At 39.3% G+C, this 19,772-nt stretch overlaps 1 protein-coding gene across 14 annotated transcripts in view; it reads left to right on the forward strand.

Moving 5' to 3' along the window:
* Positions 1-19,772, forward strand: part of TTLL5 (tubulin tyrosine ligase like 5) — a 315,511-nt gene that overhangs the window by 237,999 nt on the left and 57,740 nt on the right. For all 14 annotated transcript variants that reach the window (XM_020875764.2, XM_020875763.2, XM_020875766.2 and 11 more), the window contains one exon: positions 68-285. In XM_020875764.2, coding sequence (XP_020731423.2) covers positions 68-285 — 218 coding nt within the window. The remainder of the gene's footprint in view (positions 1-67; positions 286-19,772) is intronic.

The raw sequence follows: 19,772 nt of genomic DNA on the forward strand, positions 1-19,772 counted from the left end.
TATTCCCTTAGAGCAAACAGACTGTGAAGAATATCTCCATCAATCTTTTTTTTTCTTTTTCTTGTAGGCGATCTTTGGCAGCCAGACACTACCTAACTCCAATTTATGGACAATAAATAATGGTGCAGCTTGCAGAATTCCAAGCGCCACAGCCAGTGGCCAGAAGCCAACGACTCTGCCACAAAAAGTGGTGCCACCTGCAAGTTCTTCCTCCTCCCTGGTCCCCAAACCCCCATCCAATCACAAACAAGTCCTCAGAAAGGCCACATCCCAAAGGGCTTCCAAGTAAGTTTTCGGGATTCTTCTGTTCAGTTCCTTCTGAGTTGTATCAATTCTGTGCTAACAATGCTCTTTACTTATGGACGCTCAAGACAATGTGTACTGCAATGTTGAAAAGAACACCTGATGGGGAATAAAGGCCAACTGTTTTCTCAGCCCTGGCTGTAAGCTAGAATCACCGGGGGAGCTATTACAACATGGCCAGTGTCAAGGCTGTACCCTGGGAGAGGGGCAGAGACTGCTCTTTTGAGTTCACCAAGGGTAATGGCGAGCATTGCAGCTGGCAGGTTCAGGGTCATTGCCAGCTAATTCTTGTGGCCTCCAGCAGGAGCCTCAATCAGACACGGCACCTGCTGGCTTGGAGGAGGGAAATGAGAACTTCCTCCTGGATGTATTCTTCTTTCCGTCATTCTACAGAGTTTGATCTTTTCAATTTCATGTAAAATGCAACACCCTTCCCTCACCTCCACCCTTGTTTATTTGTGTTTAGGTGTTTGAAAGGGAAGACGTAGGATTGGGATCTAGTTAGATGAATTAACTTCATTGACATTAGTCATCAGGCTCTGTGTAGAACAATGTTTCTAATACCTTTTGTCATCTTCCTATTTTACCTGAAAAAACATCTCCGTACCTACATCACATACATATTTTAGGTCACATTCTTCACTCTACCTCCAGCCATTTTCCCTAGAAAACCAGAAATGGACTGGTTAAAAAAAAAAGTGTTGGTTCTAGCAGCCCCTGTCCATTTAAAACTGGGGGCTTCCCAAAGCTGTCCGGAGGAGGAGGCAGCCCTTGAAGGGTGATCGCCTAGAAGAGATTTGTGTATTTCTCTTCCTCTCCTTGAGGTTCCCCATTCATTTGTCCTTCACAAAATCAGCTCGAGTTGTAAAAAGGAATCCTAGGGCACATAGAAAGCAGTTCATGTTCCCCCCGCCCCCTTGGATAATGAATCAAATTCTGGATTTGGATCGAAAAACAATCCCTTGTGGTTGTTTTAATTATACTGCTGCCAGATTCATTTATTCAGCAAATATTTATTCAGTGCCTACTAAGTGCCAAGCACTGTTCTAGAAATAACTGGCATCATAATGACTTTAGAGGACTCTCTGGAGCAGTAGGACGGTTCAGTTTGTGGTTGAGAGCTGATGGCATGACAAGAAGGATGTGTGGCCTCTCTCAGTTTCTTAAGGGTACAGCCCCTGGGGCCCAACAGCCTGTGTCAGATCCCCCTTCACACTTCATTGATGCGAGATCTTCAACAAGTTGCAATTTACTTAAACTCTTGGCTTCAATTTCCTTACTTGGGGACTTCCCTGGTGGTCCAGTGGTTCAGAATCCACCTGCCAACGCAGGGGACTCGGGTCCGATCCTGGATCCAGGAACGAAGATCCCACTTGCTGTGGGACAGCTTAACCCGTGAGCCACAACTACTGAAGCCTGCATGCTTCGAACCCGTGCTCGGTAGCAAGAGAAGCCACCCCAACGAGAAGCCCACTTGCCGCAACTGGAGAGAGCCTACGACAGCAATGAAGAGCTAACACAGCCCCCAGAACTGTTTCTTCCCTTATTTGTGGAGATAATATCTGTTTCATAGGACAGTTGATAAAGATGAACACTGACTATGTGTAAAGTACATAGAACAATACCTGCCACACTTCAGGCCTCTGAAAGTCTTAGTAACCATCGTAAGCATTCCAAAAGCACACACTGCTTCCCAGGTTTGAAAAGCCCAGAGTTAGGCGGGGAAATGCATGTTGAATCTGCGAGTGTGCTGTTTGCCGTGGTCTTTCCAGTTATTGTGAGATGGCCTGTGGTGGCCGATGCGGCTCGTGTGCTGGTGGGGAGGGGAGCTCTGTCGGAGGAGCGGGGTCAGACACTGGAGGACCCCACTCACCGCCCTGGACTCGCTACTGGCAGGAGAGCTCTGCAGACTTCTGAAATGGAATTGCAGCTCTACGGACAGGCTCTGCTCCGCTGCGTTTTTGTGGTTTCTTGTCTCTGACAGGCAGGAGTGTGGGAAAACCGGAAGCAGCTCAGCACCAAAAAAGCACAAAAGAGGGGGGAAAAACAAGATTTCTTCACAATTTAAAAAATATAATCCAAGTATCAAAAGGCATGCTGTTGAGGCGTTGTTCCAGGAAATAGTTTCCAATTTGCCTTTAAAACTCTAGCACAAGTCTGTGAAGCTTTAAGTTAGCACCAGAGGAGACCTCAACATCCTCTCCTTTGCGTGTAAAATGTAGGGCTTGAGGACCCCCCTGTTTTCAATATGCTCTCAGACTTTTAGGAAGAAGAGTAGCACTGTTTGTCTCTGAACTGACTCAGTGAAAAGTTCACTGCCTAGGAAGCATCCAGATAAAGTTTTTTGAAAAAATCTTTTCATGTAAGAATTATTTTACATTTATGGAAATGTTGTAAAGATAGTACACATAAAGATACATACACATAGTTTTCCCCATGTTAACATCCTATATTGCCATGGTACATTTGAAGACACTGCAATACGAAGAAACTGTCACCCATACATTACAATAACCTAAACGCCATACTTTATTTGGATTGCAGAAGTTATTTTTAATCTAGAGAAACCTTTCATGGCTTCTGAAATCAGGATCCTAAGTTATCAGGTGACATATTATTACTCTTATTGTTCCAAAGTACTTGTTCTTAGCCAGCATAGCGAATTACTTGACATCTGTGTGATTCAGTTTCCTATTTAAAATAGAAATGATAATAGTACCTGCCTCATGGGATTATTAAGAGAAGTAAATGATGAATGTCAAGCACAGATACAGTGCCTGGTACATAGTAAATACTAAATAAGTTTTAGGTGTTATGGTTAATACTAAGATGGCACTCCAAGACATTTTCACATAATTTTTTGCTTTCTTTCTACAAAACGTGTGTTGCTTCATTTGCTTGAGCTTATTGCAGCCCCTATTTCGGGCTTGGTTCAGATTAATCAGGAACCCTCAGTTATGACTGGCGATACTGAGTCACACTCAGGAATGCCATCGTTGTCCCAAGAGACACAACTAATGAGAAGTTGTAATGAGCTTTTGACCGTGCCAAACCCTGTGTTTTTGGGTTGAACTTCAAACTTCTCCTAGCACAGAAGTTGGCACTGGACGAATATAGAAGCAATTTCCAAGAGCATCAAAGTTTCCACATCCTAGAGGGTTGAATTTAGAAAACAATAGAACATAAAAGATGGAATGTCTTTTGAATTTTGGTGCAAAGGGAGTTGAGAATTGGAACAGTGGAGTCCTATTTCTTTATGATAATAGTCTAGTCACTTTCCCTCTAAAGGTTTCAATTTCCTATCTGTAAAACAAAACTCACCGTCCCCACTGAATAATTAACCAAAATAACTTGTTTTCAGTCTTTTCTATTGAAAGCTTTTTTATGAGCACGTTTGTTTTTTAATCCTGACACTTTACAGCCATTTCCCCATCCTTTCTTGGCCCAGCAGTTCTTTGTTATTAGTTCTCAGATTCATAGACTTATATTTCCTTTAGCTAAATCTCACTTGTCAATTCTGTGGAGAGAATGATTTAGATTTTTTTTTTTTTTGCCTTTTCCATGTGCCAATACCCTTTTTTGATTTTCCTCTCTAATGTTTATAACACTTCATAATTTAGTACCAACTTCAGATCCTCCTTTCGAAACTATTTGTGGTATTTCTTCCAAGCAGTCAGCTGGACTAGGAAGGATGACAGCCACTGAACAACTGCGTGCATGTGAACTGTCTCTTCCTTGTGAAAGACTTTTCTCTCAGAGCCAGAATCGTACCCTCCAGGAAATATAGAGAAAAAAATCTGAGAAGATTAGTGTTTGCCAGGGATGTGGGCAAAACTCATAGACTAGAGATGAGTTTGGAAAGGCAGGGTCAAAGCTGTTTACCTTGGGACTTCCCTGAGAAAAGAAAAGTGCATGAGAAACACCAGACTCAGCTAAAGAACTTTTCTTTAAGTAGCTGGAGTTACCTTTTCTTGCCAGGTTTTAGTATACTCTGCATCAGGGCAACCTCGGTAGAATTCGAAGCCAACTGCTATTCTGTGTCAGCACCCAGGACAGTGGTATTTGCTAAAGGCTGCTAGGGATTAGGAGGCAGGAAAGCTGTCCCAAACCCAGGAGCATGTTAATCCAAACACCAATTAATGTGACCTCAACATTTGGTCAGCACCGTGATGGAGATGCTTAATTAATTTCAGAAAAATGTAAAAAGAAAGATCAAGAAAAAAATACGTTGTATCTTTTTAACAAATGAGTCATTAACAGGAGGCAAAGTGATCAGGAGTTAAAATGGTCCAAAAATAGGGTCTTGAGGTAAGCACTGAAGATGTCATGTTGTAGGTTAACCATCTTTATCAGCTTTTCAGTCTTATTATGTGTAGCTTTGAGAAATATGATTGAAGCTGTAGTGTATCCATCCTTAAATATGAGATTTCTAATTTATGCATTTCCCAAATAATATAGTCGTAGACTCTTAGTACTGAAAGATAAAAACCTGGAGGAAGGCGCAGTGCAGGGCTTTGGATATAGCAAGGTACACAGATGGACAGTGGCAGAACCAAAGCCAGGATTCGTATCTCCTACTGTGCTAAGCCCATACTCTTCCCCGTAGACCATTGATTTCAGAGATTCCCCCAACAATCTATTCACATCCATTCTGTGCAGCAAGGGACAGATTAATCATCCTAAAATATTACCTTTGGGAAAATGCCATGTCAGCACTCAGAAACTTAACTTCCCTTCCTTTCCACACTAGTTTTGCCACTTAAATGGCCAATGAAATGCTCAAAAGTTAGGAACAGTTAGTGTCACCCTCATACTGAGATGTTGAGGAAATGTCTGTTAGATGCAGCACAAGAAGGACTGAAGAACGGCATCGAGGGCTTTCTATAGTGCCTGTCTATGGGAGTGCAGTGTAGGAAAGCACTGGGAGCCCTGGAATATACCGAACAGTACCCTCTTGCTCTAAGAGGGTAGGCCTGGAGAGAGAAAGAACTGGGGGCCAGTGGAGGAGTCACCACTTAGACTCTCTTTCCTTTACTAGCTCTCAGCATTTGGACCTCAGTGGTGGCCTTAGAAGATCTTAGGATTTGCTTTGCCATGATGACAATGACATCAGTCTGAAAAATAGGTACTCTAAGTCACATCTAACCAGTTGTTATCATTGGAATATGTATGGTGCCATGGGGAGAGAAATACATGAGACTCATAGAATGATGACTCTTCCTTTGGTGATTTTATACTTAGGTAATTTAAATTAAAATCTTACTTTTCATTCATCCTTGCTGAGATGTTAAAATTAAGGTAATTTGACTGTTAGGTATTTCCCATCTCTTACTTCCCTTCTTTCTTATCTGATTATGAAAAAAATCCCTTTTTATAAAAGATTTGAATAGGGATTTCCCTGGTGGTCCAGTAGTTAAGAATCTGCCTTCCAGTCCCTGGTCAGAAAACTAAGATCCCATACGCATGGGGCAACTAAGCCCAAATGCTGCAACTACTGAGCCCACATGCTCTGGAGCCCACACGCCACTAGACAGAAGCCCGTCTTAGAACAGCTAAGACCTGATGCAGCCAAATAGATAAATATTTTTTTTTTTAAAGATTTGGATAGAAACTTATAGCCTTTGATAGAATTCATATCAATTCCTCTGTGATCCTCAGTCCTTATTGGCAAACTTAGACTTCCTTCTCCGAGGATGAGCAAATATTTTAAAATCTTGGGGTCTGGAAATAGATAGTATAGCTTTAAAGAAAGATCCATGGAGAAGATTCAGAGGAGCTATCAACCTCCAAAATAAGTTTAATCAAGAAAGAAAACATTTTAGAAAAATCCCCAGTGTGCATTGGTGTGTCGAGCTCAAAAAAGCTGTCTGAGAGCAAGTAGTCTGGGGTCAGGAAGGAGTGAATGGAAATGAGAACACCTGAGTGAAAAATTGAATTGAACACAGTAAATAGAGATTGGGCACTGAAGAAAATGGAATTAGTGAAATTCAGGACGAATTGTTAAAATTCTGCCAAAATTCTAAGGAAAAAAGTGTACAAAGGTAAAAATGATGAGAGAAAAGATAGATTCAACCTAAAATAATGAATTCCAGAATGAAAATAGAATAGTCATTATTATAGGTAAAATAGATCTAACCTAAGGACATAAAGGGTTTTGAACACTGTAATTAATGAGATAAAATTATTAACATGCAATTTAATGCCCTGCAGAGCTCCCATGGAATGTTTTTCAAAACTAGACGATTTCAGTATAAATCCTCAAAAAATAGAAATTATGCAGTCTTCATTCTCTGACCACTTTATAATGAAATGAGATTTTAATATAAAAATCTGGACAAATGCTCAAATAAATTTAGAATGTTAAAATACTCTTTTAAGACATTTAGATCAAAATTATTTTGGAAACTACATTAAAAATAAGAATTGTACATATCAAAACAAGACAGAAAAGCCCATTCTAGACACTTTTATTTAGCAGTTAAACAAGAAAAAGAAATAAATGGCATACAGCTTGGAAAGTAAGAAATAAAATTGTCTGTGTTTGCAGATGGCATGATATTACATATAGAAAACCCTAAAGACCCCACCAAAAGACTGTTAGAACTAATAAATAAGCTCAGTAAAGTATTAGGATATAAAATTTATATATAGAAATCTATTGAATTTGTATACACTGACAATAAACTATAAGAAAGAGAAATTAAGAACATAGTGCCTTTTAAACTTACATCAGAGATAATAATGCACATTGGTGTACAGAGTTAGAAAAATACCTGGGAATAAACATAGTGAAGGAGGTGAGAAATTATGTACACTGAACACTGTAAGACATTGATGAAAGAACTTGAAGACACAAGTAAATGGAAAGATATTCCATGCTTAAGGACTGAAAGAATTAATATTGTTAAAGCAATCTACAGATTCAGTGCTATCTGTATCACAATTCCAATAGCATTTTTCATAGAAATAGAACAAAAATCCCAAAATTTGGCCTGAATAACCAGAACAATCTTGAGAAAGAAAAACAAAACTGGAAGGATCGTGCTCCCTGATTTGAAACAGTGTTACAAAGCTACAGTAATCAAGACAGTATTGGCATACACACAGGCACATAAATCAATGGAACAGACTAGAGATCCCAGAAATAAGCCTAGGCATGTTTGGTCAATTAATTTATGACAAAAGAGCCAAGACTATACAAGGGGAAAAAGGATAGTCTCTTCAATACATGCTGTTGGAAAAATTGGACAGCCACATGCAAAAGAATGAAACTGTATCACTATTTTAAACCATACACAAAAGTTAACTCAAAATGGAATAAAGACTTGAATGCTAGAATGGAAACTATAAAACTCCTAAAAGAAAACATAGTCAGTAATCTTGACTCAGTCTTGACAATGATATTTTGGATTTGACAGCAAAAAAAAAAAAAAAATAGACAAGTGGAACTGCATCAAACCTAAAAAGTTTCTGCACAGGAAAGGAGATCAACAAAATGAAAATGCAACCTACCACGTGGGAGAAAATATTTGTAAATCGTATATCTGATAAAGTGTTAATATCCAAGTTATATAAAAAACTGATGCAACTCAATGGGAAAAAACAATCCAATTAAAACATGGGCAGAGAACCTGAATGGATGTTTTTCCAAAGAAGACGTTCCAATGGCTAAGAGGCACAGGAAAAGGATTTTAGCGTTACTAATCATCAGAGGAGGGCAACTCAAAGCCCCCAGGAGGTGCCACCTCATACCTGTTAGAATGACTGTCATCAGAAAGACAAGGAATAACAAGTGTGGGCACGGGTGTGGAGAAACGGAAACCATGTGTACTGTTGGTGGAAATGTACGGTGGCACAGCCACTCTGGGATAACAGTGCGGCTGCTGCTGCTAAGTCGCTTCAGTCGTGCCCGACTCTGTGCGACCCCATAGATGGCAGCCCACCAGGCTCCCCTGTCTCTGGGATTCTCCAGGCAAGAACGCTGGACTGGGCTGCCATTTCCTTCTCCAAGGCATGAAAGTGAAAAGTGAGAGTGAAGTCGCTCAGTCATGTCCGACTCTTCTCGACCCCATGGACTGCAGCCTATCAGGCTCCTCTATCCATGGGATTTTCCGGGCAAGAGTACTTGAGTGGGTTGCCATTGCCTTCTCTGGGGAAACAGTATGGAGGTTCCTCAAAAAATTAAAAATAGAATCCCCTAACACTCCTGGACAAAGAAAATGAAAACAGGATGTTGAAAAGATATTGCACTCCCATGTTCATTGCAGCATGATTCACAACAGCCAAGATATGAAAACAATCAAAGTGTTCATCAATGAATGGGTAAAGAAGATGTAGTATATATATATATATAAAATAGAATATTATTCAACCATGAGAAAGAAGTAAATCCTGCTTTTTAACAACATAGATGGACCTCGAGGACATTATACTAAGTGAAATAAGGTGGACCTTTAAGGCATTATGCTAAGAGGAATAAGCCAGACAGAAAAAGACAAATATTGCACAGTTCCCTGGTGGCTCAGACAGGGATCCTTCCTGGGTCAGGAAGATCCCCTGGAGAAGGGAATGAGTACCCACTCCAATATTCTTGCCTGGAGAATTCCAAGGACAAAGGAGTCTGGCAGGCTAGAGTCCATGGGGTTGCAAAGAATCGGACATGAGGGAGTGACTAAAACACACACACATCACTTACGTGTGCAATGAAAAAAAAAACCAAACTCATAGAAACAAAGAAAAGTTGTTGCCAGGACCTGGGGTAGGGGGAAATAGGGAGAGGTTGGTAAAAGGGTACAAACTTTCAGCTATAAGTGAATAAAAATAAAATCTGAGGATCTAATATAACATATGGTGACTATAGTTGATAACAGTGTATGGTATAACTGAAGTTTTCCAAGAGAGTAGAACTTAAATGTTCTCACCAAAAAGAAGAAAGAGAAAGAAAAAGAAAAAGATAAATATGTGAGGTGATGTGTTTGTACCAAGTCACTTCTCTTGTGTCCAAATCTTTGGAACCCTATGGATTGTAGCCTGCCAGGCTCCTTTGTCTATGGGATTCTCCAGGCAAGAATACTGCAGCATGTTGTCATGCTCTCCTCTAGGGAATCTTCCCCACCCAAGGATCAAACCCTCATCTCTTATGTCTCCTGCATTGGCAGACGGGTTCTTTACCACTGGCACCACCTGGGAAGCCCTATGGGAAGTGATACATGTTAAATAACTAGATAGGGGGAATCCTTCTGCAATATATATGGCCAAATCACCTCAGTGTACTTTGAATAACTTATAATTTATATTGTTATATATAATTAACATAATAATATATATTGTTATATATAAAAATATTATAATTGTCAAGTCAATAAAGCTGAAATAATTTTTAAAGATAAAAAGTGAATTATATATATCAAACTTATGTTTGAAATGTAGGCAACAGTGTACTCAAAGCTAAACTCATAATTATTTTCAGCATTAAATACAGAAAGATTGTAAAGGAATTAACCAAGATACAAGTGGCAAATTAGCTTCAACCAATAAACTGGTTTCAACTCATTACAGCAGTGTCATATTAAAAAGAATTATGAGGACTTCTCTGAGCTCAGCAAGAAAGAGTGCTGTGATAGATTAATAATGTCTGATGTTGAAAGTAGTGAATATGCAAGCCACATATTTGTCATACCTGAACTAAGCTTCCGTCTCTAAAAGCTAGAAAAGGGTCAATAAAACAAAGCTAAGAAAAACAGATCAAAGGAAATCAAGAAGAAAGCAATATAAACTGAAAAACAAGCAGCAAAATTAGCTAAACCCAAAACATTTTTTAGTTTGGGGTAGGGGGACAGGGAAGCAGAAAATAATTTTCACACAGTTCTGCCAGAAAGATAAGAGAATTAAAAATAAAAGTTTAAAAAAGTAGATATAGGGGAGATGGAAAAATCAGGAGAACACTGCACATAGTTATATGCTACTAAATTTTTAAAACTGGATGAAAGATAATATTTTGAAAAACATGGATTATCAAAATTGGTTCTTGAATAAAAAAACCCACGTAGAGCACAGAAGTTTTTAAACTATCCAAATAGGTACTTAAAGAAATAGGGTACATGCATAGGCCTAGGAAGCAATTTAAAAATATTGTCTCTAAAGTAGTTCTTTGAACCTTTCTTCTGAAGTCTCTGGAGGCTTTCAGTTGCCTGCAAGATAAAGTTGAGAGTCCTTAATCTGGACATTGAAGCCCTCTGCAGTATATCCGCCATCCTGTCTCTAGTCTGCTTGGCTCCATTCATTGTTCCTACCTGCCCATGTCATGCCCCCTGCACAGAATGCCCTTCTCCATCTTGAGTCAAAATCCTGCCTGTTATTCAAGATCAGGTTCTAATTAATCACCTTGATGTAGGTTGACCAGCTGCCCCGTTGTCAACTCCTCAGCTGACCCTACCATCTTCATCCTTGTCTTATTTTTCCTTTTCCTGTGTGTTCTGTAAGTCTATTAGGGACAGATGTCTTGTCTTTGTCCTTTTATCATATAAATATTGGATGTCCATTGCTATGCATTGCTCTGGATGTTGGTGATAACACCGGTGGACAAGACAGACATGAGCCCTGTTTTCGTGAAGATCATTTTTGAGAGAGGAGAGAGTTCAGTCTCCAGCCCCTGGAAGAGCTTATGTTCATGCTAAGTTCTCAGGGAACGGTAGTGGAGGAGGTGAAGGTGGTGAAGGTGGGGATAGTGGCAACTTAGTATTTTGCATCAGGGTGAATGTACCAGGGACCATTAAGTAGCAAAGATCTGTTCATTAATTATTTAGACCATGTAGAGTATGGAAGGCTGTGGAGTACAACTGCTAATAGCCCCAGATTTCAAATTAGATTTGAATCCTGGCTCTTCACTTAATTGACTGTTATTTAGGGATATCTCTAAGCTTCTGTTTTGTTATCTGTAAGACATTATCTACATCATGGAGTTCTTAGGATTAAAGGGGATCATATAGTAAGTATCCGTTGCATGCTGGTTGGTGTGGTTTGTAATTTCTGCTGCTGTTACTGTTCCCTGTTAAATCTCATTTTTGTTGTTACCAAACTGATGTTCCTAAGTGTGATATGGCTCTAGCTAACCAGGCTATGGAAATTCACACACATTCTGATTTCCTGAACACTAATAACTCTGATGACTATTGAAGGCGAAGGCTTAGTTTCAAACAAAACAAAAGATTAGATTTGGACTTGCTGACTTCCAGTCAAGTTGGCTCCATAAGTTTATGCTTAGTATTCCCCCTCTGCTTCAAACACAACAGTGATAGATAAATAGCTTAAAGAAGAAAAAAGAAACAAGGGGAGCATCTCCATGGCCCCAAAGTGTACTTGCAACAAATGGCAATCAGTGAATGAGGCTGAAGCAACGAGCTTTGTGAGCCCTGCTGTGGAAGCAGGCAGTGGCAGCCTGGACCTCAGCTCCTGTGGCATATTGGGGCCTGAGAGTGCCCTACCCACCAGGAGAGACTCATTCATAGAAAACAAAAGAGTGATTTTTTTTTCAGTTGGAGATGATACTGCCCCCAGAGGGCATTTGGCAGTGTTGGAGTCATTGGTTGTGAGTTGGGGGTAGGGTTATTGCTACTGGCGTGTAATGAGTAGAGTCTAGAGGTGGTACTAGAAAAACTATAAAAGGCATCCTGCGAAGCATAGGACAGTTTCCCATAGTGAAGAATTATCCAGTCCAAAATGTCAGTATACGAAACTTGGAAAATCCTGAGCTAAACAATGCTGTGGGTTCTCCTACAGGGAGACTGATAAAGCTGCCATGGACCCACTGGCTGAGGCTTCATCTTTATATGAGGCCATGAGCCTGCAGAGTTAGAAAGATAATGAAATATCTTTTGAATTTCTATTCATCTCTGTGTCAGAGGCACCAAAATACCACTGTAAAGTCTGGTTCTAGATTGGAGTCAGGGGGACTAGGTGGAGGCAACTGTGAAGTCTTCAGACAGGGAGGGATGAACAAGTAGAGAGACAAAGAGGGAAATTGATTCCTATTCAAAATGAGCCTGCAAACCAGATCTCTAAAACACAAGAATAAATCTAATATTAAGACAGATTGCCTGCAGAATCAAAACTGAACCATGAATTCCTTATAGATGAAATTAATATTTGAATAGTGAGACACATTCAGTCATGGATCTAGCCACATCTTGTGGAATATGACATGTGACTCTAATAGTATCAGAAGAGAGAGCTGAAGGATAGGTGAGCAAGCAATACTTTAAAAAATAATAACAGATTTCTTGGATAAAATTATGAGTCCTCACCTAAAAAAATCATTCTTTGCACCAAAATAAATGCATCTCTAGAGACATCATAGTGTGTCTGCATAGAAAGTGCAGACCATCAAGCATAAATGGAGAGTCTAACATATTACCTGAAAGAAACCTACTTTTAACTACAAAGAAAAAGAGAATAGCAGCAACCTTCTCTTCAGAAGTAATAAGTGGCAGAAAATAAGAACTAACAACTTTAAAAGTGTTGAGGTAAAGTAACTTTCAGTCTAAAATTCTATGTATAGCTGAATTATCATTCAAGAAAGAAGGCAAGAAATAATAATTTGAGATATTCGAAGTCTAAGAGTATACCCATGGCCCTCACTGAAAAAATTAGAGAAGATAAATGTGAACACAGAATAACATGAAACAATGAAGTACAAAAACTGTATAAAATGTCTGTACACATTAATGACTCTAAAAATAATTGTTGGTTTTCTTAAAAGGATTAAACACGTTTAAGACAACAACAGGATTCAAGGACAAGAGTATTCAGTGGACAGTAAATGTGTAAACACATCTCTGTCAGGTTCAAGGGGAAGATGGAAATACTGATTAGCTTTAGACTTTCTTAGAAAATAGTAGCTAAGTAATACATATACAGTCTGCTGCTTTCAAACCAACAGAGGGGGAGAGAGGGAATGTAGAAACTTGATGAATCCAGTGGGAGGCAGGAAACGGGAAAAAAGCAAAGGAAAAAGATAGCAAGTGGAAAAATTAAAACTAAGATAAAATAAAACACATGAGTAATCATAATAAATGTTAGCAGATTATACTCTTATATTAAAAGATAGATTATCTAATTCTGTTTTTTAAAGCATTCGGTTATAGGCTGCTTAAATGACATACTGAAAGGAAAATCTCAGAAAGGTAAAAGATTGGAAAAAAGATAAACCATGCAATACTAATTAGCAGGAGAGCTAGTATGTTGTGGTTCAGTTGCCAAGTCCGTCCAACTTTGCGACCCCGTGAACTATAGCACGCCGGGTCTCCCTGTCCTTCACTATCTTCTAGAGTTTGCTTAAATTCATGTCCATTTAGTCAGTGATGCTATCTAATCATCTCATCCTCTGCCCTTGCCTTCTCCTTTTGCATTCAGTCTTTCCTAGCATCAGGGTCTTTTCCAGTGAGTCATCACTTCTCATCAGATGTCCAAAGTACTGGAGCTTCCGCTTCAGCATCAGTCCTTCCGATTACTGTTCAGGGTTGATTTCCTTTAAGATTGACTGGTTTGATCTGTTTGTAGTCCAAGGGACTCTCAAGAGTCTTCTGCAGCACAATTCAAAAGCATCAATTCTTTGGCGCTCATCCTTCTTTATGGTCTCACATATATACATTACTGCTGGAAAAACCGTAGCTTTGACTATGTGGACCTTTGTCAGAAAAGTGATGTCTCTGCTTTTTAATATAGTATCTAGGTTTGTCATGGCTTTCGTTCCAAAGAGCAAGCATCTTTTAATTTCATGACTGTAGTCACCACTGTGATTTTGGAGCCCAAGAAAATAAAATCTGTCATTGCTTTCAATTTTTCCCCTTCTATTTGCCATAAAGTGATAGGACCAGAGGCCATGATCTTAGTTTTTTGAATGTTGAGTTTTAAGCGAGCTTTTTCACTCTTCTCTTTCACCTTCATCAAGAGGCTCTTTAGTTCCTCATCTCTTTCTGCCGTTAGACTGGTGTCATCTGCAGCTCTCAGGTTGTTGATATTTCTCCTGGCAACCTTTATTCTAGCTTGTGCTTCATCCACCGTAGCATTTCACATTATGTACTCTGCATTTAAGTTAAATAGACACAGTGACAGTATACAGCCTTGGCGTGCTCCTTTCCCAACTTTGTACCTGTCAGTTGTTCCATATAAGGTTCTAACTGTTTCTTCTTGACCCGCATACAGGTTTCTCAGGAGGCAGGTAAGGTGGTCTGGTATTCCCATCTCTTTAAGAATTTCTACAGTCTATTGTGATCCACAGACAAAGGCTTCTGAGTAGTCAATCAAGCAGAAGTAGATATTGTTTCTGAAATTCCTTGTATAGCCATAGATAAAAGGAAATTAAGCAAAAAGCACCGATAGGGATAAAGAAAAGCACTTGTATGCACTTAACATTAACTTCAAAGTATATAAATCAAAAAATATAAATAAAAAGCTAGCAAATTATATAAGAGAAATTCACAAATTATCATAGTGAGTGATTTATTTAAATATACTTCTGTTGGTAACTGATAAGTAACTCAAACAAAAATTTCTGAGGATTTTGAATACTTGAAGTGCAGAATTAACTGTTTGCTTTAATAAGTGGCTTTTAATCTTTTTGACAACCACTCAATTTAAAAATGCATTTTATTTGCAACCCAGTAAAAATATCTATATATGTATGAAGTTAAAGTTTCACATAATACTTTTAAAAATGCTGACTGTGTCCCCTAAATTAATTTTACAAGCACCCCCTTATGAGTCACAACTCATGGGAAAACATGAATAGCTATGCGTAGTCTCTTGGGCCCAAAAGAGATAATATATATTCTTCTAAAGTACATGTGGAGGACTTCCCTGGTGGTCCAATGGCTAAGACTCTGTGCTCCCAGTGCAAGCGGCCCAGGTTCAATCCCTGGTCGGGGAACTAGACGCCACAAGCCGCACCAAGAGTCTGCCTGTTGCAACTAAAAATTCGGTGTGCTGCAACAAAAACTGAAGATCCCAAGTGCTGCAACTAAGCCTGGTGCAGACAAATAAATAAATATTTTTAAAAATAAGTAAAGTATGCGTGAAATATTTATGAAATTTCAGTACATACTGTGTCATAAATGAAGTCTCCACCTCTTTCAAAATATCAGTATCACACTTTATAATCTCTCTCTCTCTCCTCTCTCTCTGTTCAGTCGCTAAGTCGTGTTCAACTCTTCTGCGACCCCCATGAACGTAGTCCACCAGGCTTCTCTGTCTGTGGGGTTCTCAGACGAGAATACTGGAGTGGGTTGCAATTTCCTTCTCCAGGGGATCTTCCCAGACCAGGTATTGAACCCACATCTTCTACATTGGCAGGCGGATTCTTTACCACTGAGCCACTTGAGAAGAATTACATATATAATTTATAATTATAATAAATATACTTAATTTAGAAATAATAGTTTTTTAAAAGGCCCATGTGTTTAAAAGTTTTTTAAAATAGAGTATATAATACTCAGTTATTAAAGAGGTAATCATAAAAAAAATAATAATCATTAGAACTGAATGGCCATGTAAGTATGTCATATCAGATTCATGGGATAGTCAAACCTGCACTCGAAAGTAAGCTTATAACCTTAAATACATTTATTCCAAAGATAGGAAAGCTTGAAAATCAATGAGTTAGTCATTTAACTTGAAACGCTATAAACGAAACAACAGTAAATTAACCAAAATCAAATAATAAAAATACAGAAATCACTTAGAACAACCTGGCACGTGGGAGAACACTGCCTCAGTCAGTGTCTGGCACATATTAGGTATTCATTAAAAACTTGGTGAAGCAATGATTGAAACAGCAAACAAAAACTCTGCAATGATTAGTAATTTTTTTGAGTGAAAAGACACACATAAATAATATTAGGAATGAAAAGAAATGTGACAAGAAATAAAGTGGATTTGTAAAATGTGTTCTGTGCACCAATAGTACACAGATTGACTTCACTAAATGTTTCTTGAATTGGTTTTGGAACCAGATTCACATTAATAATGTTCTAATTGTTATTTGCTAAGAATTGGAAGTCACTCAGTCGTGTTTGACTCTTTGTGACCTCATGGATTGTAGTCCAAGGAATTCTCCAGGCCAAAATACTGGAGTGGGTAGCCTTTCCCTTTTCCAGGGGATCTGCCCAACCCAGAGATGGAACCCAGGTCTCCTGCGTTGCAGGCGGATGCTTTACCAGCTGAGCCACAAGGGAAGCCCTTAGTATCTGTTTGTGAAATGTGTATATCATCCCTGGACAGGATTATACATACACATATCTGCACATAGATACGTTGTATGGAAAATTAGAAGATAATTAATCTGTGAGAAATGTTTGCTAAGCGAAGTTGAAGTCTTTTGGTGGGGGCTGGGGTGAGGGTGGAATTCAATTCTTTAACCTAATTTGCATCTTAGGATTTCTTCTGTCCTTTGAGAATTGAAAGTGGTGGTCACCGGTGTTTTATAAAATTGATCAAGTTTGAGGGTGTTTCTTTTCACGACCTTGATAAATGCCGCCACAGCTGTCTGCCACAGCCCTGGCGAGACCAGCGTTTCTCACTCTACTCTCTCTACCAAATCTTGAGCATTTTCCTTCTGTGGGTCCTCCCTTCTATGGAGAGGTCATTCCTAGTGTGGTGGCATGGATCCAAGATAGACTTTCACTAAACCATTGAAATCGAAAACTAGTACCTCTATGTTAGAGATGTGGAAAGTCTTGAAATATAGCACCAGACCACAGTCAACCTTGTGAAGTAATGATCAAAACAGATCTTAAAGAAAGAATATCACTTTCAGGAAAAGTTTCCACCGATCAAAATAATGGTTGGAGGCAGGGAAAGGAAACCACAAATAAAGGAAATACAGAGTCATCCTTACCAGCAAAATGGATAATGGGGATTTTACCCGTTATAACCCTCCTTGGTGATGGCATGTTACGTAGGCCTGTTGTATGGTGTGATCTTAATGGTGGTGGGACTCCTAGCCAGCCATTTAATCATCTTCTATTCCCTAAGTAGAGACTTGACCTAGAAGAAATCTCTCAAAATAATAAATGCAGACAGTTATTTCCACTTACAGAGATACTATTTGTTTGTAATGTATTATTGAACAACATCTTTGAAAGGCCTGTTCCCCTCAGTGCCAGGATCTTTCTTGGACCTCAGGAAAATGAAAGAGGCAAAAGGAGTAGAAAGAAATGGAGCAAGTGAATTGAATTCTGGGTTAGGAAGTATATACCTAATGTTTGAGGACACTCTTTAGGGCCTAACTTTGAACGTGTCCCAAGGAAAGTTCCTTTCTATGTTGAGATGTCACCCATTAATAGAGTTCTTCTAATTCATCATTGCTGCTATCCTAGCCACCTATCTTATTTCACTTTTTAGGTGGCTCAGTTCATCAGGAATCCTGCCCTTCAGCAGTTTTTGATAATTGTAGACAGTTCATCTGCAGAGAAGGGTCTTAACTAAGCCAGTTACCGCAGCTGAGACTGTAGTAAGACCACGTCTAACTCTTCTTCCACCTCCAGAAATTTCACCATTTCCAGGAATAACAGTTGAGGAACACTGCAGAATCAGTCATCCCTCACACTCTCCTTAGTTTGAACTCTAGCTTTTGTGATTCATCCAGCCCAGCATTTTGCGTGATATCCTATACATATAAGCTAAATTAACAGGGTGACAATATACAGCCTTGTTGTACTCCTTTCCCAATTTTGAACCAGTCTGTTGCTCCATGTCCAGTTCTAATCATTGTTTCTTGACCTACGTACAGGTTTCTCAGGAGACTGGGAAGTCCTATGTTACATTTATTGAGGCTGCTTGTCAGTCTCAAATGAAACCTGTCTTCCAAAGAGAGTTGGAAAGTAATTTTGACTGATTTTGATTTCTGCCTCATAAGTTACCAACAATTACCTTTTGACTTTAATAGCAAATTGCTGTTAAGTTGCAGGTTCTGAATGGTCATTCTTCTACAGTTTAGCACTCATAATCCATACTGAATTAGAATCAGTGAGTCATCCAACTTAATATTTCTTCATGTAGGGGACTTCCCTGGTGGTCCAGTGGTTAAAAATCTGCTGTTAAATGCAGGGTGGGATCTCTGGTTGGGAAGCTAAGATCCACATGTTGTGGGGCAACTAAGCCCACCTAGCACAACTACTGAGCCCATGATCTAGAGTGCACATGCTGGGCAGAGATTCTACATGCCGTAACTAAGACGTGACAGCCAAATAAATCTATTTTTTAAAAATACTTCTTCACATAGATAGGCCCATAGTAAATGCAAAGACTGTTGCTATTCCTGTGGTTGTAGTCTCCCTAAGTTATGTCTGACTTTTTGTGACCCCATGGCCTGCAGCACACCAGGCTTCCCTGTCTTTTAATGTCTCCTGGAGTTTGCTCAGCTTTATGTCCATTGAGTCGGTGATGCTGTCTAACCATCTCATCCTCTGCTGCCCCCTTCTCCTTTTGCCTTCAATTTTTCCCACCATCAGAGTCTTTTCCAGTGAGTCATCTCTTCTAATCAGATGGCCAAAGTATTGGAGCTTCAGCTTCAGCACCAGTCCTTCCAATGAATAGTCAGGGTTAATTTCCTTAAAGATTGACTGGTTTGATCTCCTTGTGGGCCAAGGACTCTCTAGAGTCTTCTCCAACACCACAGTTCAAAAGCATCAATTCTTCGGCACTCAGCCTTCTTTATGGTCCAACTCTCACATCCACATAGGACTACTAGAAAGACCATAGCTTTGGCTATGCTGACCTTTGTCAGCAAAGTGATGCCTCTGCTTTTTAATATGCTCTTTGTGTTTGTCATAGCTTTCCTTTCAAGGAACAAGTGTCTTTTAATTTCTTGGCTGTAGCCACCATCTGCAGTGATTTTGGAACCCAAGAAAATAAAATCTGTCACTGCTTCCACTTTTTTCCCTTCTACTTGCCATGAAATTATAGGACTGGATGCCGTGATCTTAGTTTTTGAATGTTGAGTTTTAAGCTAGCTTTTTCACTCTTCTCTTTCACCCTCACCAAGAGACTCTTTAGTTCCTGTTTAATTTCTGCCATTAGACAGGTATCATCTGCACATCTCAGATTGCTGATTTTTCTCCCAGCAATCTTGATTCCAGCTTGTGATTCATCTAGCCCAGCATTTTGTATGATGTACTCTGCATAGAAGTTAAATAAGCAGGGTGAACAGCCTTGGCATACTCTTTTCCCAATTTAGAACCAGTCTGTTGTTCCATGTCCAGCTCTAACTGGACCTCCCATACAGGTGTCTCAGGAGCCAAGTAAGGTGGTCTGGTATTCTCATCTCTTTAAGAATTTTCTACAGTTTGTTGTGGTCCACATAGTCAAAAGGCTTTAGCATAGTCAGTGAAACAGAAATAGATGTTTTTCTGGAATTCTCTTGCTTTCCATATGATCCTATAAATGTTGGCAATTTTATGTCTGGCTCCTCTGCC

This window comes from Odocoileus virginianus, chromosome 6, assembly GCF_023699985.2.
Source record: "Odocoileus virginianus isolate 20LAN1187 ecotype Illinois chromosome 6, Ovbor_1.2, whole genome shotgun sequence".
Lineage (NCBI taxonomy): Eukaryota > Metazoa > Chordata > Mammalia > Artiodactyla > Cervidae > Odocoileus > Odocoileus virginianus.